This window comes from Pieris brassicae, chromosome 10, assembly GCF_905147105.1.
Source record: "Pieris brassicae chromosome 10, ilPieBrab1.1, whole genome shotgun sequence".
Classification (NCBI taxonomy): domain Eukaryota; kingdom Metazoa; phylum Arthropoda; class Insecta; order Lepidoptera; family Pieridae; genus Pieris; species Pieris brassicae.
This window is the reverse complement of record NC_059674.1, coordinates 3,105,163-3,122,417: the sequence shown is the minus strand read 5'-3', so window position 1 is coordinate 3,122,417 and position 17,255 is coordinate 3,105,163. Positions and strand designations below refer to the sequence as shown.

Sequence of the window (17,255 nt, the reverse complement as noted above, 5' to 3'; positions counted from 1 at the left end):
GAAGGAGTGAAAGACTCCTCCAGATTCTTCCACCTATCCCTATTCCTTGCGACAATTTACCAATTTTTCCCCGCTTATTGCATCTTCCCAAGTTTTTGGTGGGCATCCTCTCTTTTTTCTTCCGACTGCGCAATCCGTTTATTTTACTAAGAGATTTATTAATATTGAAGTTTTATCATTCCCCCTAAACGACATACACATCAGGATGACTTTTGTTTTACAAAATTAACACCAGTGAAATCAGAGTCTTTGAAATGCAGGAAGGGCTTCAATCGATCCGTTCACACCCTCTAGATATGATTAGAAGGTAATTGAATCCCGGGGTGAGATCCACAGTTTAGTTTTCTAATTTACGAGACTTTCTCTCTGTAGAGTAAAGGGTTGAATTTAATTATCTCAACACCGAAACTGTAAATCTTGTAAAAAAATTATCGTAATTTTAACTCGATTCGAAACTGAGTGTAAATCTTATTATAATTCATATAAAATAAATTACAATGAATGTCAATAAAATTAAAGTACGGCTGCTACTAACTATATCATTCAAACAAATCATAATGAAATACAAAGTGGCACTTGGAGTATTAATTCTAAAGCTTAGACAAGATTATTCTAGATTCTAGTCTTTAGGTTATTAATTATCTATTGTATGTTAACTGATGTTTCATTTAATGTATTTGTTAGTCTGTGGAGAAGACGCTAGATTTGGCCTGTCATTTAAATTGTAATACGAAGATTGTTTGTTAAAACATTTTGAATTCTAAAATAAATAGAAGCAATTGCATTTTTCGTTTAGAATTAATATATATTATTGTTTTGTTTCATTTCTAATTCCTTCGCCTATAAGTTTCACACGATTGAAAAACAGTATTAACAATAAACTTAGAAATAGTACAACAAGCGGCCGCATAGCTACTAAGCGATAATTTTCATGTCTTAATTATATAAACGTTAAAGAAAGTAAAACTTACTTATATTTAAAAAAAAAATTTAACGAACATCGCTCAGTTTAACTCACTGAACCATTATTAAAGTATATTTCCTTTCTAACATTAAATTATTATAAAGTACAATACCACAGATTAGCAATAATTGTAAATTTTTCTGTGGCAGCTAAACAGAAAAAATTAAAAAAAGAATTTCCAAATCCCCGTATCATTGTTTACGGGGTGCTACTTTCTGCATACATTTAGGTGATAATCATCTATAGGGTAAACTTTATATTCTGGCTGCGTCCCCACTCCCACTCAAATTTGATAATGAAAGGGCTCCAAGTGTACTGCAGAGATAATGTAAATAAGTATGCAAATTTAACTCCTAAGTCCGTTTCGAATGAAACTTTTTCGGGTGCTTTAAAACTTATTCTAATGTATAACAAATTCTAATTGATGCCATGTTTATGACAATTAGTTGATAAAAAAGCTATACCTCATCATTAAATATATTATATTTAAAAATTAATCAAAGTTAGTAATTCAACACAATATTTTTAATAACGAAATCGCGTTTAAATATATATTAATTAATTAATGAAAAATGATCGCAAATATTAGTTTTTACTCACAAATAAGTGACCAGTATTGCCTATTTGGATATAAAACCTTTTTGTTAGCAGGCAAAACACAATGTGAACAACGATTTTTCTTCATTACACGCTTTCAGTGTCAAATCTGCAAATAATCGTAAGAAACTCGTAAGTTTCGTACTAGATATCAGTGTTTAAAGTAAAGATAAATTATAAAAGAGCTTTAAAGCTTTTCGCATTCCTGTAAGTGAGGATAAATGATTGATGGCAACGTGCCGTCGTGCCATCACAAGCACTTTCACTAACATAGAAAATATTTTACTCACTCCACGCTACGTGTCAACGAACCCAACTAGAAGGACTAGACCGGAATCTTTATTGAAGTGTTAAGTTAAGGCAGTATAGAACAAAATTTGACTCAGAGCTTTCATTTTTATATTTTATCATCAATTAATGTTTGGTATTAACGACATAATCTAAGGGATTTTATTTTTATATTCATTACAAATCCTTAGTAAAAATGCGACTCACAACTTATAGTTCGTTTGATCCCCAGTTGTGACCCAATAGGGTTATTTTTCACCCTTCATAAATGGCGTCATCAGCAAGTCTACATTTCCAAATAATATATTAGGTACTTTTATTTATTTATTTGAACTTTGTTACATTATAAGAAAACAAATAATATAAATTATTAGGGATGCAACGGGCAGCCTTATCGCTGACAAGCCATTCAGACATTCCTAGTAAGAAAATAAGTACAAGAAGTGCATATGAAATCAAAAATTACAAGTACAACTAAATAATTTTAGTATATGATGGCGCCACTATCAATGTTTTTTAAAACTGATGGCGCCACTGTCAATGTTTTGTAAAACAACGTGCAACGGGCGATTAGTCGAACGATCGTACGATGTGTCACTCGATCCCCACTACAGAACCAATATAAAGCAGCGCGCGCGCACAACTCAAGCCCCTTCCCGACAAAAAAGGCTCGTAGGAGGCCCCGACACATACTAACGGATCCGGATGATCCAATTACCGTAGCAAACGATAAATTAAAAGCCGCCCGCGCGGCCAAAAATAATAAAAATAGCCAATCACAGATTAGGGTAAAAAACCGCCTTCACCGGGGAAGGCGAGGACCTTTACTTCGCACTTCGCTCACTCCAGTGAGCTTCCGTCCTGCCCATCAGGCGATTGACCGCCCCGCGACGGCCCAAGCCGAGGTTCGAGTCTCACAGGAGACGCCCTTGCGCTAGCCGCGGGATAAAACGCCATTCTGGCCGAGCTACGCTCGCCAAAACAGCCCGAGCTGAGCTGTAAAGGCCCTTAAGGCCAACAGCGAGATTCCATTCTCAATTACAACTCAAGCAATCGTTCATCGACCATTGCCCGGTGCACACGTTACGTAATTACCGAATAGCCTTTGAAATCTTTATCTATTGAATTTGTTTATTAAAATCGTATTGAATTAAGAGACTGAAATTAGAATTGGAATAAATCAAGTGATTGGGAGATCACTTTGTGTTTGTTATCTTAACAATGTCGGTGCCTGACAGTCGGTCGGTGATATATACTTAATACCATACTTAATCTATAATAAGACACAAAAATGTCCATGAAACAGACAAACAGATAACTTGTATTTTAAAATAAATTTAACACAAAACCTCGCCATTAAGCTACTCAAGTTACAGACTTTAAAAACCTCTCTTTGTAAGAAACATAATAGATTGATACCGGATCTCTCAAACATTGAATTTTTCGTCTTTTATCACTGAAGAGGGAGCGTTATCGCTTTTCAACCGTTTGTTTACGCAATATCCAGAAGATAATTTTAAATTGTTATATAGTTATAAAAGTATTTGTGGGTAGCACTGAAAATATTTAGAACTGGCCAGTTAGAACCATTGCTAATGAAATCATTTTAGACCTCTTTGGTAACCTAATGTAGTAGGTAGATTGCTTTCATTTGTCATTTGTTTTGTGAATTGGCGGCAAATCTAAAACTCTTGTTACACGTGAACTAACCTAACGCAAGAAAATTTTAACTTACTCAACAACAAAGCTATAATAGGCTGCGATTAGCATTTCTTAATGAAGCACTCATGCACTCTCTCACACTTACTCACACACTCTCTCACACACGCCCACACTCTCCCTCACAGACTCACACTCATTTGTTTTTCTTTGTATGTTACCTACATAACATTACAAACGTAACTCGAGAGTTTTAGCGAGACAATTGAACAGGTTTAAGATGTAGGTTCGAATTCCAGCTAAGTGCAAGTTATTCCTTTTCATCACCTCTATGAAGTTTTTCAACGCGTAATACGTGCTATAACTATGTTTCTTTTAACACAGTGTCCAGCAAAGTGTGTAATGCGGGGCCTGCCGTGGTCATTAGTTGGTGTGCAGCTTGAAAGTAGGATTATTTTATAAACTAATTCTGTGGATCCACTTGCATATCTGCAGGATATATTTGCTCACTTTAATAAGCCTCAACACAATCGACAAAGACATGAGAACAGCTCTATCACCCACAACTCCTAATTTAGACCATCTGCTCAATTCAACAGGCTCATGTTCCGCATTAAATATCCCTTATCTGACATTAAAGGTTGAGGTTTGTTAGTTAATATTTAATGTTGAATATTGTAGTTAAACTGATTTTTAATTTGTGGTGTATCTCCAAAAATATAGTTTTCCTAGATGTACCTTAAGCGCAAAAAGTTTACGGAACACGGTTATAACATAATCATTATTATACAAGATATTTCCCAAAACATATTGCGGTAACCTCTGAAAATACTAATTAAATAGGATCAAATTATGCGTATGAATTGACAGCCTAAGCGGGGAGTGTAATTTAGGAGCGATTCAAGATCCCTTCAATTTGTGAATACGACGCTATCAATCAATATTACTCACATATCGGTAACTTGTATGAAATTTCTTTAGGTTTCTCGATATAGGGCAAAAATGTATAATTTAATATTTAACTCAACAATCAATCAATCGGACTACCTGTCCTATGTCACCAAACAGTTGCAAGCTTTGTACCAGCAGAACGCTGGGGTCTGGGCTACCAATTCTTCTAATTCAGACTCTTCAGTAACACTTTGCATAATCATACGTATTATATAACAATATTTAAGCCTCGACTTGTTTAAGCTATCGAGGAATATGGTTAAAACGCGTTTCATGGTCATTTGTTTTTCTTAAGTGCCTTCAGTGCACACGCCACCTACTTGGGTCTAAGGCACGCCGGTTTCCTCGTGATGTTGTCTTTGTACGAGCGAGTGTGAAAGCCAACCGTACCTACATTATCAAGCTCTCAAAAATAATTAACAAATAAAACGTACAAGCTAATAAAAGGATAAAAAATTTAATACTAGCCATTTCAGTAACGTACAACAAGGTATTAGACGGCTCCACCGCTCTCATTTATACTTAATCCTATTTGATATATTGGTCCATTAGGAGCGCTGTCCCAGCCTCCTTGCCGAGATTGTAAGAAAATACCAAGTAACGATACACCTTTATGGACGGACGTTCACTTTGTATCGGTTTGTTAGGGATGAAATTTCGCATTATGTGGAATAATGTTAAGACAAAGTGTTCATTTCTGCCTTTGTATATTTATAATGGGTGTTATATTATTGCAAATGTATACAAACATTCTTGTTATAGTGCCATTTCTAAGTTTGTCGAACATTGTTCTTTCTTGGCGAATCTTTTAAGGTCCCTGCAGTGAGGATATGGAATTCACATCCCGTTCCTATCTACTTAGCTCCTTCTCTATCTTTAAATCTCTATTGTACAAACATTACCTGTCCACGTCGTATAGCTAACTTGATGTAAAACTGATCTAAACTTATCGTGATTCATAAACCTTTCACAGTTTAGATATGTTTTGATTGCTTTGCTCTGTTAATGGTTTTGTCTAAATAACTTATATTTTATGTGTTATATAATTTCACAGTGGTTGCCAGGTTCCACCAGTTTCCTGTATTCATGAAACGAAGTGTTCATAAATAAACATGTTTAAAGGTACAATCATACACCAACAATAACAATCATAATTGTCTACGCAAGGTAATCAAATAACAGCAATATTGCTTTGAAAATTTCCTAAGAACGAGCATTATATAATATAGAAAATCCTAAATCCTTTCGAGGAAACGTTGAGGAAGGCTTGAGCATGTCTGGCATTTACTTTGTTCACGACAATGTCCTACATTATTATAATTAGACTTCAAAGAAAAATCAGCTAATATAAGAACTTATTTATAAGTGCAAATACGGTTTCTACACACGCCAACAATATTATTACTAGTAGAACATTTACTAAGCATAATTTAATTAGTTTCACTAGTTGTTAATTTATAGATAATCACTGTGACCCAATGAGTGTTTGTGTCATTCTTTTATCGACAGTTTTATGTGTACTTTTGTACTGTGTGTTTGTTTTGCTGTGCACCAATGGAGTATACGTAGAAAAAACGAGAAAATGGGGCTTAAAACCAAAAAGTCGCCGTCAGAAGGATAAGGCCTGTGAAGTTGTTTTTACACGCGAAGTTAAGCCAAATGCGCGAGCGACTCTTCAGTATATTTAAATAAACTTCACAGAACATTAAACTAAACGACGCATTTCGTTGTAGTTGTCAATTCTTTAGTAAAAAATTTTTTGGTTACTTTGGCTATGAGAGATATATGTGTTCAATGGTGGCATTACCCATACATAATGCTTTATCTACAGTATATCGTATAAACTTTCTAAAATATATTACAATTATAGTAGACGTAGATGTTTTAAACAAATTTAATTGAATTAAACATATCAAGCTTTGGATAAGAATTGTTTATTCCATTATATTCGCAGAGTTCCGATGAGAGGAGTCCAAGTTCCTAGGTTAGTTTTGATGCAAAAAGAAATATGAAAATACAGAGCCAGTATCGAGGCAACATTTTTATCAGATTCTCTAAGAAAACACCTTTGTTTTATAGACAGTGGCAACGCTAAATCCCATTTGAGGAGACGTTGAACATGGCTTGAGTGCGCAAATGTTTGGAATTATTCCACCCGAGCGCTCTGAGTTTCCTATCAAAGAAAACGATTTGTACACATCCTTATTCGTCTGTCTGTGTTTAAATGAACGGTAAACATGCCTTTTTGTGTGCCTTTGTTTAGTTCAGTGTTTACGAAAACACTTGCTTTGCATATTTGCTTCATTTTTTTTAAACTGGTGAATTCGGCTACGGCACCGTCAGACATGAAAATACCATAACAAACAATATTAATGATGAAAGTTTTGAAATCATTGGTAAAAATACAAATCTTTACTATTACTGTTAATTAACGTGACATATACATTATAATTATCATTAATTCGACTTATGGACAAGACAAGAGCGTATCAAGTCTTAAAAGGCCGGCATTTGCGAGCGTTATGGAAATGTAAGTGTCCATGGGCGGCGGTGTCATTTGACATCAGGTGAGCCTCCTGCCCGTTCGCCTCCTGTCACATAAAAAAAATATTAAAAAAGATGGTGATTTGTGACAAAGCATAAAAATGACGTGATTGCTAAAACCATTCTAAAGCTATCTTCACTATTCGACGAACAAGACGAACAACTTTGTAAGTTTATTTTTGTTTATTCATTTTAATTATTATTACTATGTAGGATAATTTTACTATTATAAATATATTCAATACATTTTAAATAACAATTCGTTATGCTATGTTATAAATAGCACTGTTTCAGTTAGTATATACATATAATATGTTATTTTGTGACTTATTCGTCACTTTAAAATGGCGCCATCTATGAAACATAAAGTACATTATACATTTTTGTTTATACATACATAATATTTTTTTTAGATTTAACTTTATTTTAGTTATAGTTAGTAATGCATGTAATTCTATGTTCTTTATTGTAAATTATTTATGTATTTCTTATACTTTACCCTCTGAAGGTGTTTATCTTTTATTGCACCATACTATTGTTGCCTGGAAGAGATCGCTGGTTAGCGATAAGGCCGCCCGTTATCTAATAACTTATGTAACCTGCTTTTTTATGTGTATGCTTTTGTATAAGGTAACGAAGTGTAAATAAATAGATAAAGCATCCTTTTTTCAATACATAGTAAAATGACACTGCAGGCCGAGATTGAATTTTGGCAATTATTATCTCCATTGGTCTCATGACATTGTAAGCACAGATTTCTATGATAAAGAATAACTTTTTTTCCCGTGAAATTTATACAACTATATATTCATTCATAATTGTCATTGTTTTTTGTAATTTAATAGTCTGTTGTTTTAAATATTGTATCTATGACATGTCAACTACGTATTAATTTATGCTCTATATTATTATTGTAAATTCTCTTCACGTGTCTATCTATGTGTATTGATGACATTGTTTCATTTTATAGTCTGTTTTTTGTCTAACTGTGTATCTATGTATGTCGTGCACACGAAATAAGTTCTGTATTTTAAGTGTAACTTCTCTTTGCGTGTCTATGTCTATTGATAGTAATTGTCATTGCTTTTTTTATTTTATAGTCTGTTTTTTGTTTATTTTGTGTTATTATGCATTTCTATATCATGCATACGTTTGATATTCCGTATTCTTTTAGCGTAAATTGTCTTTGCGTGTCTGTGTGTATACCTTAGGAATAAATTAACATTTAGTTAGATGATCGCAACGCCGAGGATCTCCAGACGGCCCTCCAAGACTTTCTTCCTTGATTAAAACTCGGAATAGTAAACGGCGAAACAATTTTCCTTGCGTCCCCGTCTCTCGAGAAAACTAATATTGAAACGTGCGGATGAGAAAACTTTTTTTTCTGCACTTTCTAGTTATGACAGAACATTTTTCAGCTATACAAATGTTTACTGACGAAAATACTTTATTTGAACTTATTAAACGTGTAAAAAATCCCTTTGAAAGATGCACAAAATAAATTTCTAAATCGTATTTATGGTATAATAAATATAAATTAAATAGGCGTGTAATAATCTTACGGGTGACTATATTGGTATGGAAATATTTTAAAAATTGCACCTTTTGGTCTGGACCATAGAAACAGTTACTTAGACAGAAAAGTCCATTGTTGCTGAGGATAGTCGACCTAAGGTATGAGAATCGCACGCTCAAGCCACTAGGCCAACACTGCTCTAGCATATAAACATTGGGTAGGTATAAATGATAAACATTTTTGTTAAATATTTCAACCACAACAATGCGAGCATAAAACTGAACCTTTGAAACCATTACTTTGTTGTTCTAAATTTAAAACCAATTATTAAAAGTACTTTTTTAAATCTCTAATTAACGACCAGCCGGAAATATCTCGAATTATTTTTTAAGTTATTCTAAATTTAAAAACACGCGCCATTCAGAACATCTCTAGACAATCACGTCACAGAGCACACGAAATAAGTATAAGCTATTTTAAATTTAAAAACTCGCTGAAAAAAAGTAGCAGTTTAATTTATTTCTATGTTTTTAATTTGTTCTAAATTTAAAATCTCCAAATTAACACCAGTCAATACTTTGTACTTTACTCCAAATATGATTGTCATGAGTCGATTTTTCCCACAAACTTCGGCATAATCCTGATCCATCGTTACAGAACTTGTAAGTTGTTCGCGTCTCGGATAATCGAGTTTATACTTGGAGGACCGCCATCAATCATTTATCCTACTTTCCGCGAATACACGCCGAGGAAAAACTTTAAAGTGCTCCATGTTACTGTGACACATCGAACACTTGATCATTTGCACGACCCACTTGAATTATAAGTTTGACATGTTTACATTATTACGAAGTTAACGGCCTCACAAGCATACCCCAGTTAAATTGAGAGTTAAAGTTTTTCACTGCTAAGAGGTTTAAGAAAGGCTTGACTGAAACTTACTATGCTTGAAACTGGAGTCATAGATAATAAATACTTACAATCTCTCATTATTGAAAGTTAACTATTTTAGACGAAAGCCATGGAATTATAAAACTAATAAGTTTTTTTTATAGAATAAATAACCCAAAAAATATATTACGAAATAATAAAAAGTGTAATAATTTTTTTAAATATGCATAAGCGTTCATAAAGAGGTTTTATAACTAAAAAAAGAAAAATACAATTTCGTCCTAACATGTAAAAATTCGAAATTCAAATAAAAAAGGAATTAGTGAATGATCTAGACAGAGACGTATGAGTGTTTTATGAGCACTTAAGTGCCATCCGAAGAGAGATGCTTAAAACTTGAGGATCCGAGACCGCAGTGGGATCGAGTAGGCTCTACTTATAACATGACAATGTCAGATTTCATCGTCGAGGACATTTTTATGGCCAGTTACAAAAAGTTTATGAATACAGACAGGTTCTATAAAATACTTTCTACGTTAAATTCTTGCCTTTTTATATTTACAATGTTTCAGCAATTAAAAAAAAAACATTTTTAAGCCAAGAGCGTACCAATTCTTAAAATGCCGGCTCTGGTATTGAGAGTGTCCATGGGCATCACTTAATATCAGATGAGCCTCCCGTCCCTGTTCAATGAAAGTGTCACCAAAAATGTTTTCCTCTTAAAGATTTAAGAAATATAAAACCAAGTCGAAAAGAAAATATTAATAGCAACATGCAAAGCGATCTCCAATATTAAACAAAGAATCCCTTTCAAAGCTCCAACGATTCAACAACGCAAAAAATTAAATTACAATGAATCCAGCAAGTTTCAATTTTCAAAATGCTCCGTAAACTTGAGACGCTGCTTGCTGCTCTCTGCATAATATCCTTGCAACTTAAATCTCCATAATTAGTCGACGCCTATCTAGCTATCAGTTTACGTGAGTAATTCAGCTCCCTCTTTGTATTCGCAAAATAAATTTCAAGTTTATAATTTACACAAATCTCAGACCGCGTTGAGTATAAGTTAGATGTAAATAATAAAAGCCTTCATTGCTGTAATTTTCATACATAGTACATAAGAAACGTGAAATACTAAAATTAAAAATAATACTAATAATTTATGGGCAAGCCGGTTGGTTTTCGTTAAACAGCTTGTCCTTGGACGTCTCCTCTAAGGGCTTCCACTCTTCTCTGGTTAGAACATAGAACTAGCTACTCTTCGCACATCATCTTCCCATCTTTTTATTTGTCTTCCTCGTTTTCTTTTGTTATAGCGAGGAAGCCATTCCGTCACTTTCTTCGTCCATTTATCTTCTCTCATAATGTTAGATGTAAATAGAAACTGTTAATTTGAAACTGCAAAAACTGCCTTAACAGTGTAGCAAGAGGACAAATTAGAGGGAATGGAATATAGTTTAGTTAAAGTTAAACTTATTACGATCCTCGAGAAACAAGCTCCCGAAGGCTCGCTCGGCGCACGGGTCAAGTGCCCAATTTGTCACCCGTGCAAACTTCCGACTACTTACGTCGAGCCCGTTCGATTCCATTAAACTTTCAACATCTTTTGAAGTTATTTACTTTTTTGAATAGGGATTCGTCTAATCGTGTTGGCCTAGTGGCCTTAGCGTGCGACTCCGTTCGTTCGGCCGTAGGTTCGATCCCGGCTGTTCCCAATGGACTTTCTGTGTGCGCATTTAACATTTGCTCGGTGAAAGAAACATTGTGAGGATACCGGCTTGTCTTAGACCCAAAAAATCGACGGCGTGCGTCAGGCACAGAAGTCTGATCACCTACTTGTGTATTAGATTAAAACCCAGACCTAAAAAAGGTTGTATCGCCATTGATTTGTTTTTATTGTTTTTTCGTCTAGGTTAGCCTAAAGTGCGAAATATCTGGAATGTCATTTAGTGCGGCTAAGTGAGGTACAAATCAAAATAAAAATCACCCCGGGATACTTACAATGCGCTATCATAAAAATTAAATTATGGCAGGAGTTTCTTTGTAAGTGCACGCCATTTTATAGGGACGTTTCGCGATAAAGCGTCAGGGACCCGGCACGCCACATCAAACGTTGATACAGCGTCGGGCGCTCGCACAAATCGAATTTGCCAGCACTTTTCTTTCGTTACCAGTCAAAAGCTCAGTTCTTTTTTTAAATGCATCAAAGTATTCATACGGAGTATAAAGGAACTTCTATATAAATTTCATTCATAGCTGAAATTTTGCAGACAAAGAATTATTTGGGTAAATTAAAATAAATTATTTATATATACATCCTAAAATATTCGAATATAGGAACTTATCCTGTATGTGAATGAGAATTCTCGACAAGAACAGGTTTCTTGCATCGGCTATCTATGGCGCGTCAGTGTTTAGATTTGTTTACGACGTTTTACGTGCAATTTTAAATCGTTTGAATGGTTTGATTGTTATAAATTTACAGTTTATATGTCACTGGCCTTAGTATATATATATGTGTGTTAATGATTTGATTATGTTCGACGTCCTGGTGGATAGAAAAACTGTGCACAGTTTGTGTTTCCACCACATCAACTTCCTTTATATTAAGAACACTTATACAATAAATAAATAAATAAATAAAACAATGTGTATGCCTAAAAAATAGAAGAAAATATGACTTCTCGAATTTAACACGCAAACATAAATTTCATTAGGACATAAGCAATATATCAAAGGAAAAATAAAAATTAAACAAACAACCAAAAATTACATCAAATTAAAATGAAACAAAAAGTATATAATAATAACTAAAAATTAAATTAAATTAAATAATAAACTAAAACTAATAGATAAAAATAACAATAACAAAATGAAAACTTAAACCACATTAAGTGGCCTGCTAAACAAAGTTACGGTAAGTTGGTAGACTGTTGTAAAACACATCAATATTTTCATCAATGTTTGTAATTAAGCTGTAAGAGCGAGATAGCCTAGTCACTGGAACATTGAAAGTAGCAAATTTCTTTATTATATTAAGTTTATTGAAACGATATAGACTATAATATTCATTTCAATATACTACTAACGTGTGTGGTAAAAAATGGTAACCATGGTAACATTAGTACAGTGTATCACCATGGTTACGTTTGTAGTCTACTTTTCATAGCCTTTTAGTTCTTATATATCTTCGATGATAGGCTTGACACGCCCCTATAACACTCACGTCACGGATAGTCTAAGTATGTTACAGTTTAATTCTTGTGTAATTACATTTTTTTAGATACTATTTTAAGATTTTTTTGATGTTTTTTTTTTTAATTCATTAAAGGAGTTCATTAATAATTTAATTCTATTTCTTTCTCTAATTGGCAGCTCATGTCTGTCATGGTCAGCAACGAAGCAAGTGGTTTAATTGTATACAAGGATTTAATCCCTTTTACTCCCACTATTTCTATTTTTAAAGGCCGTATAAAACGCTGAAGTAACTAAAAAAGTCCAACTACGCCTTGAGCAAAATCAAATGGCTAATTTGTCAGCAGAAACTTGCAATGTCGGACTTTTGCCACCGCTGCAATTCGATTAAAGTTCCTATGTACTTTACCAACAAGAAGCGCCTACTTAACGCAACAGAGCTGTACACTTACGGCAGAAATTAAATTAACTAAGTTATCAGAAGAGCTTCCCTACTGATGCCCTTGAGCACTTAAGAACAAATTGTATTTTCAACCAGAACTAGTTTCGAGTGAAATATATTAGCTGTACTTACCAAACTTTAGATTAGACTGGAATTTATACACTTTTGTTAAAGGTCAGGAGGATTTATAGCAAGTATATTACAACAAGTTGTTTTACATTAATATTATTATTAACATAGTACGAAGAGTGAAAGTTTGACAGGCACCTCCGCATTACTTATACGTATTCTTTATAGGGACTTAGGGTCTTTAAAGAATAAAGCGTACGTTTTTAAAGGCCGCCAACGCACTCGCAAGCTCTCTGGCATTGAGAGTGTCCATTCTATAAAAAGAAACACTGGAAGTCATAAACCCCCCTTTTTAGAGGGTTTTAGATTACTTGAACAGTATTTTAATAGGGTTTAATAAATAATTAATTTAGTGTAATAAATAGTTAAGAGAGGGAGTTGTTACCTATATATACATATTTTAGTTAATATTTAAATACATAAACAATCATCGCACTCCTGAAGCCAATATGAGCCCATTAGCTTTTACCACACTCATAAATTGTAATTTGACATTCTCGTTTCCGATAATATCCAATAACATAGTTACTTAGATTTACGAACTCTTCAATAAGTCAAGTTAGTTTTTTGTGAATCTATTGTATCAAGCCACCTAACGTTATCTTAGTTATAAGCTCATATTTTCAACAATTAAAATCAGTTGTTACCCTCTATCAAAGTATTTCATTTAACATATTGTTACGGAGACGGGTCGACTGCAATGTTTCTAGATTTTCCACTAGTTAGAGAACTTTTCAGCAGGCTGTAATATGATTTCTGACCTTTTCAGGAGAGGGTCAATGACATATTAGAAAATTGTAATTTCCATAATGTTACCCTAGTTTTCAGGAAGCTGAAACGTTTTTTCAGTCGGTTTCAGAATATGTGCAGTAGAGTGATGCAGTTTTCAGGAGACCCGTTTTCAGGCGTTTTCAGGCCTAGGTATACCCCTTTGATGAAGGAATATTCTAGACCAAACTTTCTAGGTGTCAGACAAGGAAGATATGATACGAGAGAGAGAGAGAGAAGATCAGAACTTTCTCGATACTAGACTGAGCACTCTAGAACGCCGTACGACAAGGACGGAGCAACGTGCGAAAGAGACAAAGAGTGCGGACGTTCTAGAATTGTGCAATCGCTACTCAGTAGCAAGCCCGCCTAGAAAGTTCTCGAATATTGTTTAGAATTATTCCCAGGGATATATAAGCGAGCCAAAACGCGACTAGTCACCTTTAGTTTGGAATGCGATAACAAGAGAGAAACACCGAAGCGATAAAGTGCGAATAAAGTGATTACAAGTGATAAAGTACTGTGTGAAGTCTGCATAAGTGAAGTAATTAGTGATGTTTTTGTGTGTGTCATAAGTGCATCTCTGCAATTAATTTGTGCCCATAAATTCCTCATAGATTTTTCAAGAAATAAACCTTTGAAGAAATCTACGGCATTTTCTATCCGATCCCCTAGCTCGTAACAATATATAAGAATATTTTTTTACTAATTAACCAAAAATATTTTGGTTCCCGACCACGTTGCCCGCGTGGAAATCGTAAACTTTGACTTCTTCATCAATAACAACAGTATAATGATACTTCGGCTAATTTAAATAAAACCATAATTAATCCATTTGCGAAAAACATATACAAAATTCATCTCTTTTATTCACGAAACTTCATTTTATAATGTGTGCGGTTTTTCTTTTTACAAAACATACATCAATATTGAATCTAAGGTATGCAAATAAATTCATAGTTAATCTAATCCTACCTTCAGACAGGAACAGGCGATCTGCATCAGCCGGCTGGTCAGGTGCCGGGCGGTGTCTAAGGGTCACATGGAGAGAGGGACCCCGCGGAGGAACTTCGGGTGGCGCTGGCTCCGGTGGTGATTCACATTCTCTCTCACTTTGGCAAACATTTGTTGGACCTAAAAATTATATAAGTGAATAGCACAGCCTCTGCGGTGATAATGTAAAATGTGGTATGACAATTTCATTTTTGTGGGGCTCTGGGCTATTACGGGAAGTCCCTAGTAATAAACACACACTCGAAAAACTACACCGACCAAAAACAAGCGACGGGGAATGTCAGTTCATCCCCAGTCATTCATTCATTCCCAGTTCCGTTTGATAGACGCGCTTCGCACATGCTTTGATTGATCTCAAGGATTCCAACATTTGGGATTTTTTAAATTGTAGATATTTTTTTTAATTCAAAAAATCGCCTTTTATTTTCAGGACCCTTGTATCCACGGGGTCCTAGGCCGCAGCCCAAAAAGCCCCTGCCAGCCATATTTGAATATAACGGTTCTGGTTCTACTTAAAGTTACTTCGCCGAGAAACCTTACTGATTTTATTATTTTCTTCATCTCTATATGATAATCATTTGCATTGTATATGGCGGACCCATGCGATAAAAACAATTCCCTCGTGAGTTGTTGTGGTATTGCGGGCTACTTGATTGTAAAGAAGTTTCATGGATCTGGTTAACGTTGCGAAAGTTATCAGGTCATTTTCACACATGTACATAACATATTTTCATAAATATCTGAATGTTCTCATTTTAACATGTGTGACATTTGAGAGCAAAAATAAAATAAAAGTAATAAACATAATTATAAATAATCAAAATATATTTAGTCATATAGATAAGTTTACCTAGAAAGAAATTAAAATACTTTTTAAGGGATTGAAGCTATGTATTATTATATGCTTTACAGCGTGCGTGGTCACGGTGACTGAAGACAAAAGGTGTTGAATGTCAAAAAGTATCAGAGCTGTAGAGAAAGTTGTATTATCTGTATTTATTTCCCCGGAATTGATATCGACTAAAAGATGACGGGTTTTTGCAGAAATGACTCACGGTGTCCTTTATTTTCGCGGACTGTTTGTTGGGTTTTAATTTGGATAGTATTGGATCCCAGGTGTTTGATAATTTTAGGCCGTCTTCTCTATTGAAATTGGGGTGTTTTTTTTCTTTCAATGGCTTTGCGTACCAACCTTGGGAAGAATCTTTTTTCTTTCGCAAGTACTTTCGATTGGTCAAAGCGTATGTAGTGATTAGGACTATCTAGTGTGTGTTCATAGACTGCTGATTTTGTGTGTCATCTATGTCTTATGTCCGCAATGTGCTCTTTGAGTCTGCTAGACATATTGCGTTTAGTTTGCCCTATGTCAGATATGCCACAGTCGCAATCAGTATATATGTTTGTATATATGTTTTTCTTTCAATGTGTAAAAGCTATGTTAACTAAAGACAATACTATAAAAAGAAATATTTAAAATCTGTTCTAAATTTACAGGTACTATTCTCAATTCAAGGGCGTAAAGCGGACAAAACTGGCAACACTACAGCAGGCCTGTTTAACAAAATGTTTGTATGGCGTTGACCACACCATGCTCTTTATGACATCAGCAATTAATATTAATAATAAAATAAAACAACGTTTAGCCTTCATTACCATAGGAGTAATTCTATATCTCCGCCATAGGTCAAAATATAATAAATCATACTGAGCAAAAATATACTTATATATGACAACAGATATATATTACTTATTACACTCTATAGTCTATTGGCTGCTGGAATAACAACTTACGACCTCGCTTGATGTCGCTTGTAAACGCGGCTTGATCAACACTGCTATATAATAAACAATAAACAAATAGTAGTATTTAAAAATAGTTTTAAACCGTTTCTTAAATTAGTTACAGTTAACATAACTAATCTTTAGTCAAAAGTAAAATCAAAGCACTTTGCATTCCGTCTGATCATAACAAATAATTATCTCAAAAGATACGTTTCATGTATTGCTTGCACATATTGTATTGAAGTTGTGATGAAATACGCATATGAAATAACATATTCCGCTACAATCGAGAAATGTAAGGAATGAGCGAGGCATATATTCAATAAATACCGTTGTAGTTGTTAGGTATTCTGTGTGTAGCATGCCTATTATAAGCGTAACTCTAAGGTGGGAGCATGCCTTTGATGAGAATGCTCGACATACTTCAACGAAGCCCGACGCACGTGTAAGCATAACAGCGTAACAATGTTATTAGCAGTTTTAATTTTTCAACATATTTTAACATGCTAAGTGAA

The 17,255-nt window shown here is 34.2% G+C and overlaps 1 protein-coding gene across 1 annotated transcript in view; it reads right to left on the bottom strand.

The window, feature by feature from the left end:
• Positions 1–17,255, bottom strand: part of LOC123715069 — a gene marked incomplete at its 5' end in the record, with an annotated part of 147,059 nt that overhangs the window by 103,066 nt on the left and 26,738 nt on the right. The window contains one exon of the mRNA XM_045669886.1: positions 14,920–15,078. Within this exon, the coding sequence (XP_045525842.1) occupies positions 14,920–15,078 (159 nt within the window). The remainder of the gene's footprint in view (positions 1–14,919; positions 15,079–17,255) is intronic.